Below are 17,804 nucleotides of genomic sequence, written 5' to 3'. Positions count from 1 at the left end.
ACATTACTATTCATAAAAAATTCTTCTTTTTTTCTAGGTCACAAAATATGTGCCGTTGTATTTTATCATCACAATCATCTTGTTTGAGTCTAACTACATATCTTCAAATACTCGTAGCAATTTTTTCAGGTAACAAAGCAACAAGGTTTCCATTTACTGTATGTATTTTCTGGACTACTACTAGACTGGTCTATTTCTAACTTCTTTTTTTTTTTGGAAATGCTGAGCTCTCATAGGCTTAAAATATGCAATTGAGTAAAAAACGATGACTGACAAATTTTGAACTATTTTAATAAAAATTTAGAGGTATCCTTGTCCTTAAATTTTTGAAAATTAGGATCTTCTTTTGATATTTTACAACTACAGGCAAATATGATTAAATGTATTTCTTAACTTTTTTTTAAATAAGTAAAATTTCTTTAAAAAATATTTATATTAATTTGATCTCACATAAATTTGTTCGATTTTAAAGAGAATATGAGTGAAGGATATTTGTTTTTAACCTATTACTCAGAGCACGCATTATTTTTTTTTTTTTTTTTTAATAAAACAGCAATAGTGCCAAACAAATAGAGAAAACACTTGCTAAAACCAATTTAAATACATAATGTGAACAGAGTAAGTAAATAAGATTTTTTTTTTACAATTTCGACTTATGCAATGTACATGGACCATTGATCTGACCAGTGTTGCTAGCTGTTCAATAAAAATAGTGCTCTCGACAAATATTTAACATCCCAATCCTCAGGTAGAAGGTAGATAGCTTTTGCCTAAGTCTTACCATTCCCAGAGACTTACTTAGGAACACCCAGAAGTTAATTAGTATCCAATATAGATATAATTACAGACACACGATTGACCATTTTTTTTCTGTCTAGTCCTTAACCAATTTGCCATCCCAATTTAGAATTAAAGGAGATTTAGGGCAACATTTGTCTTTCATGTTAGTGTACATTTACTTTCAATCATATATGAGTGTCCCCGTACTGATGATTTGTTAATGTTGAAGTCTTTAACGTTATTGGCAAAACTTTTAACGGTTAATGTCAGTAAAAAGGTCATAATTTAATGAGAGAGCTTTGCTCTGTCTATCAGTTCAGCTAACTTAGGGCTTCAAATACTTTTTACTCTTTTATGTGTTCATGAGTAGTTATTACCATTTTCGTTCAAAGTTATCTCATTGTAACTATCATGTTAAATTCTAAAATTGAGTGTGAATACGCCAATGGGAATCTACTAGCTGAAGAAAATATGCAATGAGCAAAAACCATTTTAGATATTGATGAACAATCAAATTCCTTCAATAGCTGAACTATTCTTCTGTAATTCTGAAAATGGTTTTGAATACTTTAATTTGTATAGTGTTATTTTTTTTTATGTGTATCTATTTGTTGATGAAGGAATTTTATTTTTGTAGAACTTGTAGTCCAGAAAATATTTAAATTAATGTGTTGAATATATGTCATCTTTGAAGTTTGTTTATCTCGGTTGATAAATCCTTAAATTTATATTAAACAAAACTCCTAAATAATTCGGAGTTATTTAGTATTTTCTTTTTTTATGGTTTTAACGTATATAAAACTTTTTTATTACATTTTTTTTGAGAAAAAATGAATTTGATTGATTATTGAACAAGAAACAATTTCTTTTTGACAATTGATTAATCCTATAATTATGAAAAAATGAATTTTAAATCCTCAATAAGGTTGTAAAATAGATTGTTTGCTCAAATTGATGTAACTCCAAGTCAATAATAATGATTAATACGGGTATTTATTGAAGAAGGATATTTGAGTACATTTTTAAGCGTGGAAGGAGACCTAAAAATACATGTTAATTGACACTTTGCATGATTACACTAGTTAACAAATTTTTTGGATTACTAGCTTTGGTAAAATTTTCTGTGTGAAAAGTTGGCCGCGGGGAAAATTCAATATATTCATTTAGTATAAATAATAAGATCTGACAAAACTTCGTATTGAGTATTTCTAAATTGAACAAGTGTGCTCCTCATTGCTTTTACCTCTAAAAGCATTAATAATACAAAATTTCAATTTTTGAGGTCTACAGGAAGCAACAGTTTATAGGATAAAAGGAAGTTAGTTGTTAAAAAATTTGGCGTTAGAAAATTTGTTATGCAGAGAGCTTGCAGTAAATAAAATTTCCTTATTTTTTATTTATAAATAATAAGGTTAGAAATAACTTATTATAGAGCATATTTAGATAACTTTACTGTAATTTGATTAGGATAATACTTGAAAGCAAATTTGGGAAATGTAGCAACGGCAAACTTTCCTGACACCCATTTTATATACTATCAATAAACCTTAATAGTTTAATAAATATACAAAAATATTTTTTATGCAAGAAATCCTATATAACTTTTAAAGTATGGATTTTTAAGGGGTTTTTCTTTCATTATAAAATTGGTTGTATTTTATTTACAAGAAACTATAGTTTTTCTTATGTAGCTAAAAATGATATATTATTAGATTTACAAAGAAAATACCATTTTTCGTCCTTTTTTTACACTTAGAAGACATTTTCCATTTGATAAAAGAACATAGTAATGGGGAAAATGTTTTTGAATCTTGAAACATATACCAACAAATTTTATTTTATGTAATATTCTTTTATGTCAATCTTACGAGGCGGAAAAAAAACAACTAAATTATGTAGATGTTGGAAAAAAGTACTCTATAATTGTGTTATACAAGTAATTTCTATGCTTCTCGAATAAAAGCAATCAGGAACACACCATTTCAATCAAAGGGCAAATAAATTAAATTTTCTAGACTTGTTTTATTCATAAATACCGAATATAATTTTTCCTTCATACTTTTCAAAGCTATAAGATAAAGAACCCTTTTATTAACTTAATTTGATTTGAGTGGCTATGAGAAAAAAAAACATTCCTCGCATGATATCACTTCGGAGATTTAACAGAGACATTATTTTGTCATTTTCCCACCTGATGAATGCAATGTTTGCTCACCTTCATGGAATTAACCTTTTTAATACATAGTAAATTAAAATCGTGAATTTATTTAGATTGGGCTGTTAGTTATAAAGTATTTTATCCCACTTTCAACGCTCCTTACAGACAAAAAAGTATTCCGTAACCCAATAAATTAGGATAAAAAATAATCAATCTGAAGTACTATACTCATATGACGAATGAACATTTGCATTCATAGTGCCACATCTTGAGTAAATAAGCATACTTTCATTGCTACCATATTGTTTTGATGTCCTCAAGAACAAGGACTTACTTTCACACGCTAAATGTGCTCCTAAATTCTTCTGTAGTAAATATAAAAAATTATATTATTGATAAATGCCAAAATATATATAAAACGAGTAATTCTAACCACTTTTTTTGTCTATTTTAGTGGTAGCATATGCTGGAGATCCTCCTAAAGGTGGGAAACAAGAACCCTACTTTGCAGATGATGTAATTCACGGAACAGAGGGATCTATTTACAACATTTCAGCTCAACTTAGTTCAACAGTTTATTTTCACTGCAGGGTCAATAATCTCGGAAGAAAAACTGTAAGTGAAAGTCAATTATCTGATTTTTATAATTAACAATAAAACATAGGAAAAATGAGCCGATTACAAGACCTTCTTTATTTATTAATCTTCTAAAGATCAGTTGTCCATCCAACGTCAAAAATCTTTTTTTATAAAGGCTTAATTTATCATTTGCATATAAGGTTTTACTTTGAATAATGTAAAAGTTACATCAAAAAAAAAAAAACCTGATGCCCTTAAAGCAAAAAACAACAACTACATAATTGATGGATCGCCTGATACATTGTTTTTTCTTTTTCTCTTGTTAGAATGAAACTATTCCGTTTACTTACCTTCGAACGAAGTAACTTATAAATAAAGCTTTTTCTGTTTTTTTATTCATAAACTATCATTGCCTTCGATAAAAGAATTGAATGAATTACAATCTGTTGATTCTTTGTTTGTGTATAAAGCTGTTGCAAAATGGAAAGATAATCAATCAGCTTAACGGATTTTGTTTCTTTAACAATTCGAAAAGAGGTAGAAATACTCCACTTTTTTACATATACCACAAACCAGAGTTTATAAAATATTTATTTCCTAGAGGACGATTAGCGATAAAATATTAACTCCTATGAAAAATAAGGAATGATCCTTTGTATCATAACTAATTGTGCAAATCCTTTTTTTTTTTTTTTAATTTAATTTCTTTAGCTCCATTGTGATAATTTTTTGGACAAACATGGATATATAAAAATCTAAATTATATGTCAAGAGTTTTGTAAATAACTTGTATGTATAAATAAAGCTTTAACAAATTTAATTCCTTGCTGTAAAGTGTAGAACTATGAAATGAAAATGAGTTAACTTTCTTATTACTTGCCATAGTTCTTATGCTGCATTTAAAAAAATGCAACATTGTCAAGTAGTTGAAGTTCGTAAAAACTTTCAGCTTCATAGTTTGACATAATTAGAAATCCATTCGTATATCCGAACTTATTCATATACAAAAATATATATTTTATTAGTTAAACTTATATTACCTTGTGAAATATAGTAAATATGAGTACATTCAATATGTGATATACTTATCGAATTTTTTAAGAAAATATATTAGACATACGAGGAGTGTTCAAAAAGGAAAGTTACTTTCAAATTTTGTAGGCCACGTACATTTGGTATGCACAATTTTTTTATTTGTTTATGATAATACAATCACACAATCATATAACTACTTTTTCAGCTATATACTATATTTAGCTTGTTTGTGAGAGGCATAACGGTCCGAAGTATTGTGTGTTTTCGGCGAATTTTTTGTTACTGAAAAACATTAAAATTTGCATCAAATTTTGTGTCAAAAATGAGGATTAAGTGCTTCAAAATAGCGACGGTGACAAACGTTGAAACTGTTCTGAGTATAAAAAAATGTTTACAAGTGGTATAAACTCATCCAAAATGGCAGGAATATGCCAATGGCGATCCTCAAATGTCAAAATTTGGATCTAGAGCTCTTACCATTTGGTCGTACAGTTAATAAAGAGTATTATCTTGAAGTTATGCGCTGCTTGCAAGAAGCAAGACGAAGAAAACGTCCGCAATTGTGCAAACACAATTTATGGTTTTTATATCACTATAATGCCCAAGCACATTTATTGTTTATTTGTGATATACTTTTTGGTTTAAAAAAAAACAACAACACCACAATCATGCCTCAGCCACCATATTCACCAGATTTGGCCCTATTTGACTTTTTATACTTGCCAAAACTAAAGAAACCTATGAAAGGTTGGAGATTTGCAACGATTGAGGAAATAAAGACTGCATCCCTGGAAGACAACAAGGCTATATAGAAAAGTGATTGTGATAAGTGCTTCGAGGATTGGAAAAAGCATAAATACAAGAGTATTGTATCTGAGGGAGATTACTTTGAAGAAAACAGAATAAATATTGATGAATAAATAAATAGTTTTTCCTAAAAATATAAAGTCACTTTACTTTTTGAACACACCACGTATATACGAGGATATATTTGAAAAATATACTGAATTTTAAATTATCTTAATATGTTTATACTACACGGAGCAATTTCTAAAAATAGAAAAATATATTGCAGATAGACAATTATGTTATTTTCGCCAACTGTTGGACTATTATTTATTCAATAGTAGGAATAGTTTCAATATTTAGCGAGAAATAATTAAAGTGAATCAAATTAGCATTCAAGACACCAATATGAGAGAACAATAGATAAATCAATTACTATTAAAGATATTTCTTTTTAATTAAGTCAGATGCTGCATAGTATAGCAAAAGTGACGTAATGTTGAAGAAATAACACATGAGCGGAGAAATTATTATCTTGAACTCAATGTCTGTAGGTTTGATATGCGATCGCTTTTAGAAAAGGAAATATACATTATATGCATATATGAACTCCAAAGACAGTTCCTAGGTAATATTGATTCAGTGTAATACTATGATGTTTACTTATGATTAATTAGTTTAAATACATGAGACCAATTACAGAAACATTTAAAGAAATTTACATTAATTTCCTTCAAAGGCTGTAAAAATGGAAAAAAATTTATCTCTTGCATAGTTTCTGTCTTGATGCCGAAGACAAATGGCGATTTTTTGGTTGTGAATCTCTCTTTGATAAGTATATTCCTCTGCAAAAATATATTCTTTTATAGGTATAGATGCAAAAGAAAGTCGACAAGGTTTTCACTGAAGTAAATGGTAGTCATCTCAAAACCATACCCATGAACAGGAGAATTCAAAATATAGGACCTCGCTGCCATATTATTTATGCCTACAAATTGTGCCAATTCTATTATTTTTAATGTTTATTCGCCTATTTCAGGAAAAATATAATTTGTTTAGATCTATATTGTATTCAAGAAAAAGGTTGCTTCACATATTTCATAACTATTATACAATATATGTATTTTGATTCATTTTTTATCGAATAGCAGTTGTTTAGAAATCAATGATGGTGATTTTTTGACAATTTTTCTACTGACTCTCATTTTTTTGCAAATATTAATTATATTTTTGTAATAATCGCATTGACCTTGCCTTCCTCTTTCCCACAATAGTCTCCTAAAAATTCATCTCTACCAGTTGTTGCTCCAAAATTATCTAGCAGTCCATATGAAATCCACTTATATGTTACACTTAAAAGCCTGCAGCTCCAGAAGAGATGGTCAGTCGTCTCTCTTGCTTCATTAGAAAACGGGCAAAATCTCCTCTGGTAGTTAAAAAATATTGACCCAACCTCCAATGCTCCTGAGAGTAATTAATATTTGAAACAATTTCTCAGAAGATATCAAATATTTACTTTTTATTACTTTGATGTTGTTATATGTTCCTCTGTTGATGTTTCTCCTTTCCAAATAGTCACAAAAAGGAGCCATAGTTGATTTTTAAAAATATCTTCTGATCTCTGACGTAGAAGCTATCGAGGCACCAGAGGCCTTTCGACGCCCTTAAAATGATGTTACCTTAATTTAAAGGAATGCTGAGTAGGGTGTCCCGTTAATGTATTTTTTGAGCTATGCAAATACAAGGGGCTTCAAAATTTGCGTTATTTTACACAAATTAAAAAATAAAGAAATAAATAAAGAATTGTGCATCATTTGGAAGGATCTACCACTCTTCAAAGCTTAGTAAAAATTTACGTCTTCAAAGATTTAAACTGTTTTTCTAAAATAATACAAAAATGAATTTTGAGAGTTCTTTTATGATTAAAGTAAGAATGGATACTTGGTAAAGGACAAAACCTCCACGTATGGTCATTTTTTGGTGTGACCTTGACCATGGATTTGACCTTGACCTCCAAAAATGTAATGGCCTCTTTCTGTTACCATATATAACCTCAGTAAAAAAGTTTGATCAAAATCGATCCTTAACTTTTATAATAAAATCAATTATACTAAAATTTTGCGACATTTGGAGGTTCTACCAGTATTCCAATTTTGTAAAAATTTACATATTATATAATTAAAATAATTGACTAATTTAATACAAAAATTAATATTGAAAGGTATTTTATTATTAAAATCAATTATCCAAAATATCGAAAAATAATATAGGTAAATTAGAAATAATAATCCACGACAGAACTTAGAATTTAAACTTATTTTTGTGTCCAAAATTTGCCATTTCTGCTCAAAATCGCAGTTTATTTCTCTATAAAGCCATCTATAGGACTAGCGTTAGTTACACTTTCTGAAGCATCTATTACCAGTTTAACACATATATCCACTGGATTGCGTGTGACAAGGAAAATCAACAATTTCTTATTTTTGGCCATGATAAGAAGGTCCTAATTAGAAATGTTTCGACGAACCGATGGTGCTGTAACTTGACATTAATGCCACAAAATAATTTCGGTTTAGTATCTTGCATAAAATTTCACTTTTGGTCGTTTAAATATTCTACTTTTAGTTTTAATTTCAGTTTCCCTAGCATTTATTATTTTTCACAATGCCAACTCCCGAATGTGGTCCCGCTCATCAAACAACATACTGACATGTAGGTTTTCCGGGTGCTCAAAAAAAGTATTTCTTTCAATTACCGGGTCCACGACAGACCTAAGATTTTCTGCCAAAAATCTCGAGCAAACATTCAGTTAAAAAAAAATGCATAAGTCCATCCTTAAAAGACGTTTTTTGCGTTTTTTTGAGCGTAGACTTTAAGCACGTAGTTGACAAGTACTTGAAAGTTTTTGATGGATTATGAGTACTTGCGTAAAGTCTGAGTAAACAATTAGCAGTAGTAAGCCATCTTGAGTGTGCCAATTTTCCAGGTTTACAGTTTGCCAGCTTAGGAAAAGAGGCACCAATCGAAACAGCTTTACATATTTTATACAGATATTTTTGATCTGTACGTAGTTGATCGACCACACTCTTCGGCAAGTTAGGAAAATTACCAGTCACCGCAGAAAAGGAATTACAGTGTCATTTTCACAGCCAGCCAATCGTTTTCCAATTGATCCGGAATATTCTTTTGGACCCAAAGTGCCACTATCTAAACTCAAAAATAAATGACGAAGGGGTAACTAATTGGCATGAAGCATACAAATGTACCATTGTAATGGTCTCTCTAAATATTGAACCACACCACCTTTCGAAACGGTGTTAGTTGCAGTTGATTACATCCAACAGAAATTATGCCATTTAAATTCCATCCTTGTCCCTCTAACAATTTTATGATCGAAGTAAAAATGTACCTACTTGTAACACGACTTGTCATTGTGTGTCCCAAATAAAATCATCCAGGTTCTGATGAAACTGAGATGTGATCTTCTATAACTTCTTTGTGAGGGTAATGGTCCCATATTTTCCTATTTATTTGAGGTTTATCTTTTCGTCCATGAAAGTAAATGCTTCAAATGACATCTCCTTCAACAAGCTTTTTAAGCTTCTACACGAGCTTTAGATACAGCTCTGTGACTCTTGTTATTATTTCTGATGAGGTCTCCAATGGAGATGAAATCGATTAAATATTACTGATCCTATTAAAATCTATATTTTTATTGTGTTGGTTGAGTCAAGTCCGTCTTTTATAAAATCTTGTTTTTATCAATGACCAGAGTTGAATTTTTGACAGAAACCAAGCCAAAATCACCCAAAACTGCAAAAGCAACAGCAGCAGCAGATCGCAGATTATTATTTAATAAAATAAACTATAATAATAAAAGTAATAGATCGATCTTGATCAAACTTGGTACTAAGATAATATATGGTCAGAGTAAAAGGTCATTACATTTTTGAGAGGTCAAGAGCAAAGTCCAAGGTCCAGATTACACTAAAAAATGACCATAGGTGGAGGTTTTGTGCTATACCAAATGCCCATTTTATTTTTTTAACTTAGATATTCGGTTTAAATCTAGGAAGACGTAAATTTCAGCAAAAATTTGAAGAGCTGTAGAGCCCTCCCCACGATGCACATTTTTTTTTGTTAGTTTCATAATCTGTGTAAAATTACACAAATTTTGATAGCTCAAAATAAATACATTAAAGGGACACCCTACTGTTCAGCCATTTTATCAATTAGAGAGGTTGATCATCGAACTGCTGCAGCAATATCGGCAGAGACATTACCTTATCAATTAACCTATTATTTGAAAAAGCAAAAAGGAAATTTCAGATCGGGAACACAATCCGACTGTTAGTTGTGAGCTCCTTTTGATGATGTATCCTATCAAAAATCTTCTTTAAGACCCGTACGTTTTGGATCGTATTTTGTAAAAACTCATCTGAGTTATGCATAAAGTACATAGCTTGACAGCTGTTAAGTAATAAAACAAAATACTATAGATAACCTTGACCACATTTTGTTACGTTAAATATCTCAAACATCATATCCTATTATTTTAAAAAACTTATAAAAATGATCAGAACTAGATACAAAAATTAATATCTTACTTTAGAAAAAAAAGTATTGATTTGATCAATAATTGGCTATTTGACAAAAAAAATTTCATTCAAATGGAATGAAGAAATAACAGAAGTGTATAATTTTCATGGAATTGACCATTGCACAATAGTGTTCACAAAATTGTTCACATGATATCTTTTATTTTTTGGCTAAATTACTCTAAGTTGGATTTACTTCAACGCGTTAAATTTTAAACAACAAGCCTGTTCAAAGGTTATGCCTTCAAAAACAAATATTTAATGAAAGGTTTATTTTGTCCATTATCATAAATAAAAAAAAACTAACAACAACTCACACAAACGACTGTTACATAATAACTGCACCTCCAAAATGGCTGAAACTATGCTGAGTAAATGTTTACAGATGTGACTAGTGTTTATTTACAAGTGCTGAGTAGTAAACTTTTCACACCATCCTCTTATTTATGTACAAATGAAGGACAGCATTTTCTCAATATTTGGGTACATTTTAGTTAGCCTTGATAAAAAGTGCTTCTAAGATGTTTTTTATTGAAAAATCGCAATGGTGTTAAAAATTTGGAAATTTACGATATCACAACATATAAGCGTTCTTAAATCATTCATATTTCCGATATTTGTTGAAATACCTTGACTCAAAATTGAAAAATTATTATTGATAAAAAAACAAAATCAGAATAGACCAATCAGTACATCTACAACTAAAATATTATTTTTTGTTCTATATATGAGTGAAATATATTTTTAGAGACAATCACAATCTTTTAAATAATTATGAATATTTGATTTTCATATGAGGGGTTTTATTTATTTGTAAATATGATTTTAAATATGTAAATAAAAAAAAAGAAATCTATATTCTATTTGATTGAGTGTCTTAAATGCAAAACAATTCTTGAATTTATTTAAAAAAATTATTTTTTGATATAAAATATAAAAGACTTCTCCCATGAGGTATAAAACATATTTAAACAAAAGAAAACTGTACGACGGTGGACTGAAAAGTTTCTGACCTCAACGTGAAGATGTCAGTACTCGTAAATAAAAGCAAAATACATCTATCTGACAGTTGTAGACAGTTACTAACCAAAATTTAATTCATTTTGGATGTGCAGTTGTTTTTTAACAGTCGTTTGCATGAGTTGATGTGAGTACTTTTGTGAAAATAAACGAAATGAAATATTCAGCAATAAATATTTGTTTTTAAAAGTGTAACTCTTGAATAAATTCAAAAAATAAGAGGCATATAAGGACTTGTTTATTTAAAATTGAGTTAAATCCAACTCGTACTAATAGAGCCAAAAACAAAAGATGTATTTTGAATAATTATTCACTATTGTATTATTGAACGGGTTGATAGAGATGGGAGCATCAATGGGAGAATTGACCATAGTTACAAGGATGCTATATTGAATAATAAAAAATAAATCAGAAAAAATGTTTTGTACCTTTGCTAGGTCAGAAATTTTGTATACCACCCTCGTCAATTGTATTGTTTAGTTTTTTCAGCCACACAAGCAATGACTTTAAAAACTAAAATTATTTCTACATTTCAATCTTTTTCTAAATAAATATGAACTAACAAGTAAATAAAAAAGTTCTTTATAATTTATACTTTATCAAAAAGTAAGTCAGAATATATTCTCAATCTATAATCGTGTTACATACAGACTGTAGAATGATGGTATATGTACTTTATTACTCTCTTAACAGAGACATGAATATTTAGAAAATATGTGGACAGCTTATTTATCCTTGAATAAAATATCATAAATGACTAAATGCGCATTTTGAAAAGATAGCTGCATAGTTTTTTTGGTGGTTAACGGTTAAAACTAAGTGGATAATATTTTTACAAAGGGCTAATACTCAATTCATCATAAATTAAAATATACAATGTGGTTATATTATTTTATAAGTGAACACATAGTAAAGTTCCGATAATAATATTTTTGAACAATTCAGAGTTTCAGAGATTTTCTATATAGCGATCACCCCAAACAGTGTCGTTATCACAGTTTTGTTGTTGGGGACCTAGCTGGACAGACTCTGGACAACTCACCAATAATAAACTAATAAGTAACCTTACTAAAATGGTTCTTGCAAAGGCCCAGGCCCCTCTGTCCCGCTGATTAAGATTTTGTACAATAATATGCTCTAAGAACCTACAACAACCTACTTGCTTGATTAATTAACAATACATATATATCATTAAATACATTATATTTACAGAATTATAATACACCTTGGATGAACTAGGTCGTTGAATATATGACAGACATCATATTTTGTTGTTCCTCAGTTCGAATTCTCTGGAATGTTTTGATTTTGAGCTCATTTCTATCCCAATTTTCATCCGCACATTCTATTTAACTTTTTTAAGTGCACAGAATTTTTTTTTTATGGAATCAGAAGAAGGCCATATTTTAATGTTATTGTTGGCTATTTTTTTATCTCCAAAGTTTTTATAATAGCTTCGGGTTGAAGATGGGGATAAATTATGTGAATATTTTTCAAAGATTATCTTCTTATCTTCCTAACTATGGCATCCAAATATATGAACTTTTCTTATGAGATCAATTCAAAAATGAGTTTTATCCTTAAAATGTTATCGTGGCTTTTTTGGGAAAGTTTAAAAAAATAAATTAAAAGTCAGACTTGTAGCCATCAAATGAGATACTTTTAAACTTTCTAAATATATATTTGTCTTAAAGCTATGAGCCTCTGAATAAAAAGCCCATTTTTCAGCTTTAAACAAAGATAACTCGAGTTTTATGCATGATACAAACATTTAAAAACAAGAAAAAATTAGAACTTTACATTAGGTATTGATATATATTTTGATAATTTATTACAAACTTCAAAACCAAGGCCATAAAAAAAGCATGGAACCATAAAAATACCCTAAATTAACCAAATAATTATGGCCCTTTTTTAAGGCTATGAGGCTAACAGAGAAAAAATAAGGCTATACCTGGAAAGAGGTGATCAAATTCTAATGATTTAAGCAAATGCTGTTATTTTACCATTTTTACTCATGAACAGTATAATTTATCCAGAATAATATGATCCATTATTCTTGTATTTTTGAATCTCCTATTTTGTTCACACGAAGACAAAATATTTTTTTGAAAAAGATATTAATATTTAATAAATTATTAATATAGAATTAAAAAATCAATTTTAGAGATGTTATGGATCTCTTTATGGAATAATATTTTAAAGAAGCCAATATTAAATCTTCCTTAGCTTACGTATTTGTCTAAATATTTAACATATTTCTTGAAAAATGTAGTTTTAAATGAAGGTTTTAAAATAAGTCTTTGTAAGTTTGAAGGGTGATGGGATAGTTTAATAATAAAAAAAAACATAGATTTTCAATGCAACTGGTAAAATATAAAATTTTATTGAAATATAAATATAAAAAGAAGTCTGCAGATCTATTCATAGCAACTTTTATCAAAAATTATGTAACATATATAAGTCGTTTTTGTATGTGATAATATCTAAATAAAATATCAAATAGCAACACAAAGCTTTTTTTAATGAAATGGAAAAAATATATATAACTAAAGAAAATTCTACAATTTTTTATCTCTGCATTTTCTAATAGCTATTTTAATAATAACGGATCATTTGATAATTATCATAAGTTTGTTATATTTGGCTAAAACAAATTGTAATAGTATTAAATCTATTAAAAGTGTAGTTTGAAGCTATATTATGAAAAATACGAATAATAATATTTTTTACATAAGTTTTTTTTTTTTTTTTTGCTTAATCTTGGTTGATTTATGTATGAATATTAGAATTTTTCAAATTTGACTTTTTTCATTTAACATATGCACACTGATATATCTCCCAATTCTTCAAGGTCTAATCTTACTTACTCCAAGTATATTATTTCGTATATATTTAATGAATAAAGTCATATTTGAAGAGGTCTAATGTTCATACATAACTCTAACAAGAATAAGAGAAAAAATAATAAGTTATGTACAAAATATTTTCTCAATAATTTTGTATTCTCTTATATTATGTATTTTTATACATACATAATATAAACTTTTTTTAGAAAGTCTTAAAAGAAACGAACATAAAGTTTTTCATCTTTTAATGATTTTTATGAAAAAGGATTGTTTGGAAGTAGTTGCACCCCAAATAGTTTTGTTTCTTCCTTGATTTATAGTTTTATATTATGTAAATAAAAATTTGTAGTTATACCGAGTGGTCCATTAAAATTTGATTTTTAAACAACAACAAGGTACAATTTATTATTTAATAATAGAATTTTAACAAAATTATTACTATAAATAGATTTGTGCCTGAGTTTTCTTAATCATTAATGTAGCTGATCTTAGCGTCAATGTTGGCTTCCAGGCAGTGGCGGAATACCTGACACCTGCTGCAGATGTTTTCCTCTGTCATGGATCCCAGTACTGGCTGACAGTTGGTCTGAGGGCCTCGGTGTTTTAAGGACGAACACTCCAGGCCATTCCCTCGACAGGGGCCCAAAATGTAAAGTCAAGGAGGTAACATCAGGGCTTTCAAAGAACTCAACAGACACATTCAAAGAGTCTTGCAACGGAGGAGATGGGATTCTTTCATTGCTGGTGTCAAAAGTGTCCTTTCCAGCCACTTTTTGATAGGTCTCAGGACATTCTGGTGGGAAACCCCAATATTTATTGCATTAGCCCTCATGGACTTGAGGGATTGGCCTGGGTTATTTCTTTAACTCCTCCGTGAACAGTTCTCCAGGTAAAACGTTTCGGGCTTGCTGATAGTGTAGACGGTAGTCCTGGAGATTCCCGACTGCTTGGACTCGCGAATGGAAATCTGTCAATCACTTTGAAGTGTCATTTTCTTGACTTTTACGTAAGCTAGAGAGCTCAGGCTTGTTTTGTTTTGTAACAAATTGTTTATGCTTTAATATATCGGAATAAGAATTTTTTTAAAGTCACCTAAACTTAATTAATTATTGAATTAGTTAGTGTTTAGATTTGAATGATCCATTCAGTGCGCAGAGAAATACTTCACCCCATTAAATAATAGTGCCATCATTGCAGAAGCTGATTATACTACGATGTTTTCAAAAGATATTTCAAATAAAAACCATAATAATAACTCGAATAATCAAAGAAATCTATGTCTAAAGCAAAATACACCCTCAAGATCCTAATAACTGTTATCAAGGAACAAAAGACAAAGACAATTGAGAAAGTTATGAATAGGATTTTCCAGAGCTGACCTCAAAGTTATCTCACTTTAGATTCAGCGGGTTGGATGAGTTCAATAGTTTCCTCTTCTACCACAATGCCTTTGGTGTCACCACCATAACAACAATCTCAATAACGCCCACTAAGCAGATTTTATAGTCTTCAATCACCAATTTATAAAAGTATTTGATTCGTTTATTTGCTTACATCCTTAGAGTAAATAGAAATGTTTCTGTTTTCCTTCCTGTTTTATTTCTTTCTTTAATTATTTCCTCTCCTTTTTAATCATAGTTTTTACAATAGTAAAACCAGTCAACTTTTCTTCAACATTTTTCTTTACATCCATGCGTACAGTGTAGTGTTAAAGGAAGGTTCACTAGTTTAGAAAAAGGTTTCAATCTAGTTTAGTACTACTAAAAGGTTATAATCATTAACATTGAATATATGAAAAAATTATTTATCCCTCCCCTCCTTGAATTTACATAGAACAAATAAAAACCGGTAAATCTGATAGACAAGCTACCACGCCAATGAAGAGAAGAGGGGATCTCGACCCAGTACAAATGAATAATTATTTATCAACACCATTGTTTAAAACGGTTGAAGCACCCTCAATTGTCCGTGAATAAAATCATCCAGTCCTGTTGCCTTTATCGTAGAGCCCATAGTCCGGGTGAAGTATAAAATGCAAATAACTTCCGTGATGACTGCGTCAGCCTTTAGGCCAGTTCGAGTCGTTGGTACCGAAGCCACCAGCCAATCTTCTTTTGTTTGTTTGATTGTGAGTCCGTCCCTTTTTCAGTTCCACGATATCCCTTACATGTATCACTCTACTACATTGATAAAAAAGATGAAGGACGACTCCGTGCGATCCTTGGAGGAAGAGCAGAGTCTATCCGTTACATCTTTTTTGGACTTGTTAATGAAGACTGTTGACGTATCAAGACGATATCGTAGCCATTTCTCTCTTGAATTGGTAAATGAATGGATTTATAATGACCGATCTCCATCCCACTTTATCGATCCCTGTGTTCGTTTTACTCAGCTTTTGGAGTCGTTTGGAAAGTAAAATAATTGGGGGGTTTGATACTTTCATTTTCATGAGCTCCTTTCGAACATAATGTATATTGAGAGCCTCCAACACAATATAAAATGGGGTGTGTGGAACCAAACTTTCTTTTTTTTCGTCTTTTTATATGTCGCATGGAAATGATACGGTTGGCTGTAAAAATTATTAAAAAAGACAAGCATAGGAATGAGTTTATTTGCCCTAAGGAGACAATTCTCAAATGCTTCATTAGCTCATACCTACTTTTGAAGAGGTCATTAAAATTTACAGGCTAATTTTTTCGCAACAGAGGGAAGAGCAAATCTGGAGTATGAAGTCTTTCTTCCTATATATAAGGTGTTTTTTTTTCATTCCAGTGGAACTGTCTTTCAACATTGTCATGTCTCCTCTAAATTCCTTCCGTGAAAGGGATGAACCGAAGAAGATATACTTGGAAATATATTTGCATTCCATGTCGTAACTTTGTCTAAGAAATTGAACTCAAATTTTGGGGTAAAATTTTGTATATTTAGTTATTTATGAAATAACTTAATGGTATTTTTTTTATGCTTTCTTCTTCTGTCGAGGACACATTGATTCCTAGTAACTTTGGGGAGGTCGTATATAAAAAATTTGGATACGCTTGCTGCAAATAATCTTCCGCAGTTGTAATGATATTGGATTTTTTTACATTAATTGATAGGCAAGAGTCTTTTTTTGAAGCCCTCTAGTATCTCAAGGAGTTCGAAAATTGACTTTTTCCGATAGTTCAGATTTTTATAATAATATAACGTCATCGGTCTAAAGCATGTATTTTAAGCCTAAATCTTTGTCCTCATATCATTTATCAACTTATTGGAGCTAATTTGTTCATATAAGCTATTTACAGCTGTTATAAAAAGAGTTGGTCTAAGTAAATCACCTTATCTAATTCCTCTTCTTATATTAAATTTTAGGTTGCCTCCAGGTACATACATTTATGGTGGAAGTTTCCTTTCTCATCGTACAAGATATCATGTCAATGAATTTTCGAGGGATTTTGTTTTTACCTGCTGTTCTAAGATATAGACTTGCGAGATGCCATAAAATGTCTTTTTAAAATCTATTAGAAGCATGCATAGTTTAATTCTCTTTTATTTGTTTCAACAATCGCATCTAGAATTATTTTTTGGAATATCATCGGCAAGTTTGTTTTTTACAAATCCTTTCTGGTTTTGAGTGATGAATCTTGGTAGAACATTTTCCAAAATCGAATTTCATGGCTTGTATAGTTGGACTCATTTAACATTACATGTAAAATCAAGAGAAACCTTTCATGTTTAAAACTTATTTCGCATTGTGGAATGTGAAGTGCCTACAAAGTTAGCCAGTTAGTACACAAATCCAAAATTAATATAGATTGCATCTTTCTCCAAAAGAAATAAAAGGATAGGAAAAAGTAATTTGGTTTTTTTTGCTTAATTACAATGCATATTAACAATTGTTACAATCATCCAATTTAAGGCAAGTATACCTTGTTCTGTTTGATACCTTCTTGCCAAACAGAATCCAAGTTCATAATGCCTTCTCGTAGAAGCTCTTGACCCTATTGGCAAAAAACTCAG

The 17,804-nt window shown here is 29.8% G+C and overlaps 1 protein-coding gene across 4 annotated transcripts in view; it reads left to right on the top strand.

The window, feature by feature from the left end:
• The window catches only part of LOC121129749 (zwei Ig domain protein zig-8), a 180,345-nt gene that overhangs the window by 139,912 nt on the left and 22,629 nt on the right, over positions 1-17,804 (top strand). For all 4 annotated transcript variants that reach the window (XM_071893380.1, XM_071893381.1, XM_071893382.1 and 1 more), the window contains 2 exons: positions 38-129; positions 3,393-3,553. In XM_071893380.1, coding sequence (XP_071749481.1) covers positions 38-129; positions 3,393-3,553 — 253 coding nt within the window. The remainder of the gene's footprint in view (positions 1-37; positions 130-3,392; positions 3,554-17,804) is intronic.

Source organism: Lepeophtheirus salmonis, chromosome 14, assembly GCF_016086655.4.
Source record: "Lepeophtheirus salmonis chromosome 14, UVic_Lsal_1.4, whole genome shotgun sequence".
NCBI lineage: Eukaryota > Metazoa > Arthropoda > Copepoda > Siphonostomatoida > Caligidae > Lepeophtheirus > Lepeophtheirus salmonis.
Note: the sequence above shows the minus strand (reverse complement) of the source record. Positions and strands in the feature narration are given on the sequence as shown.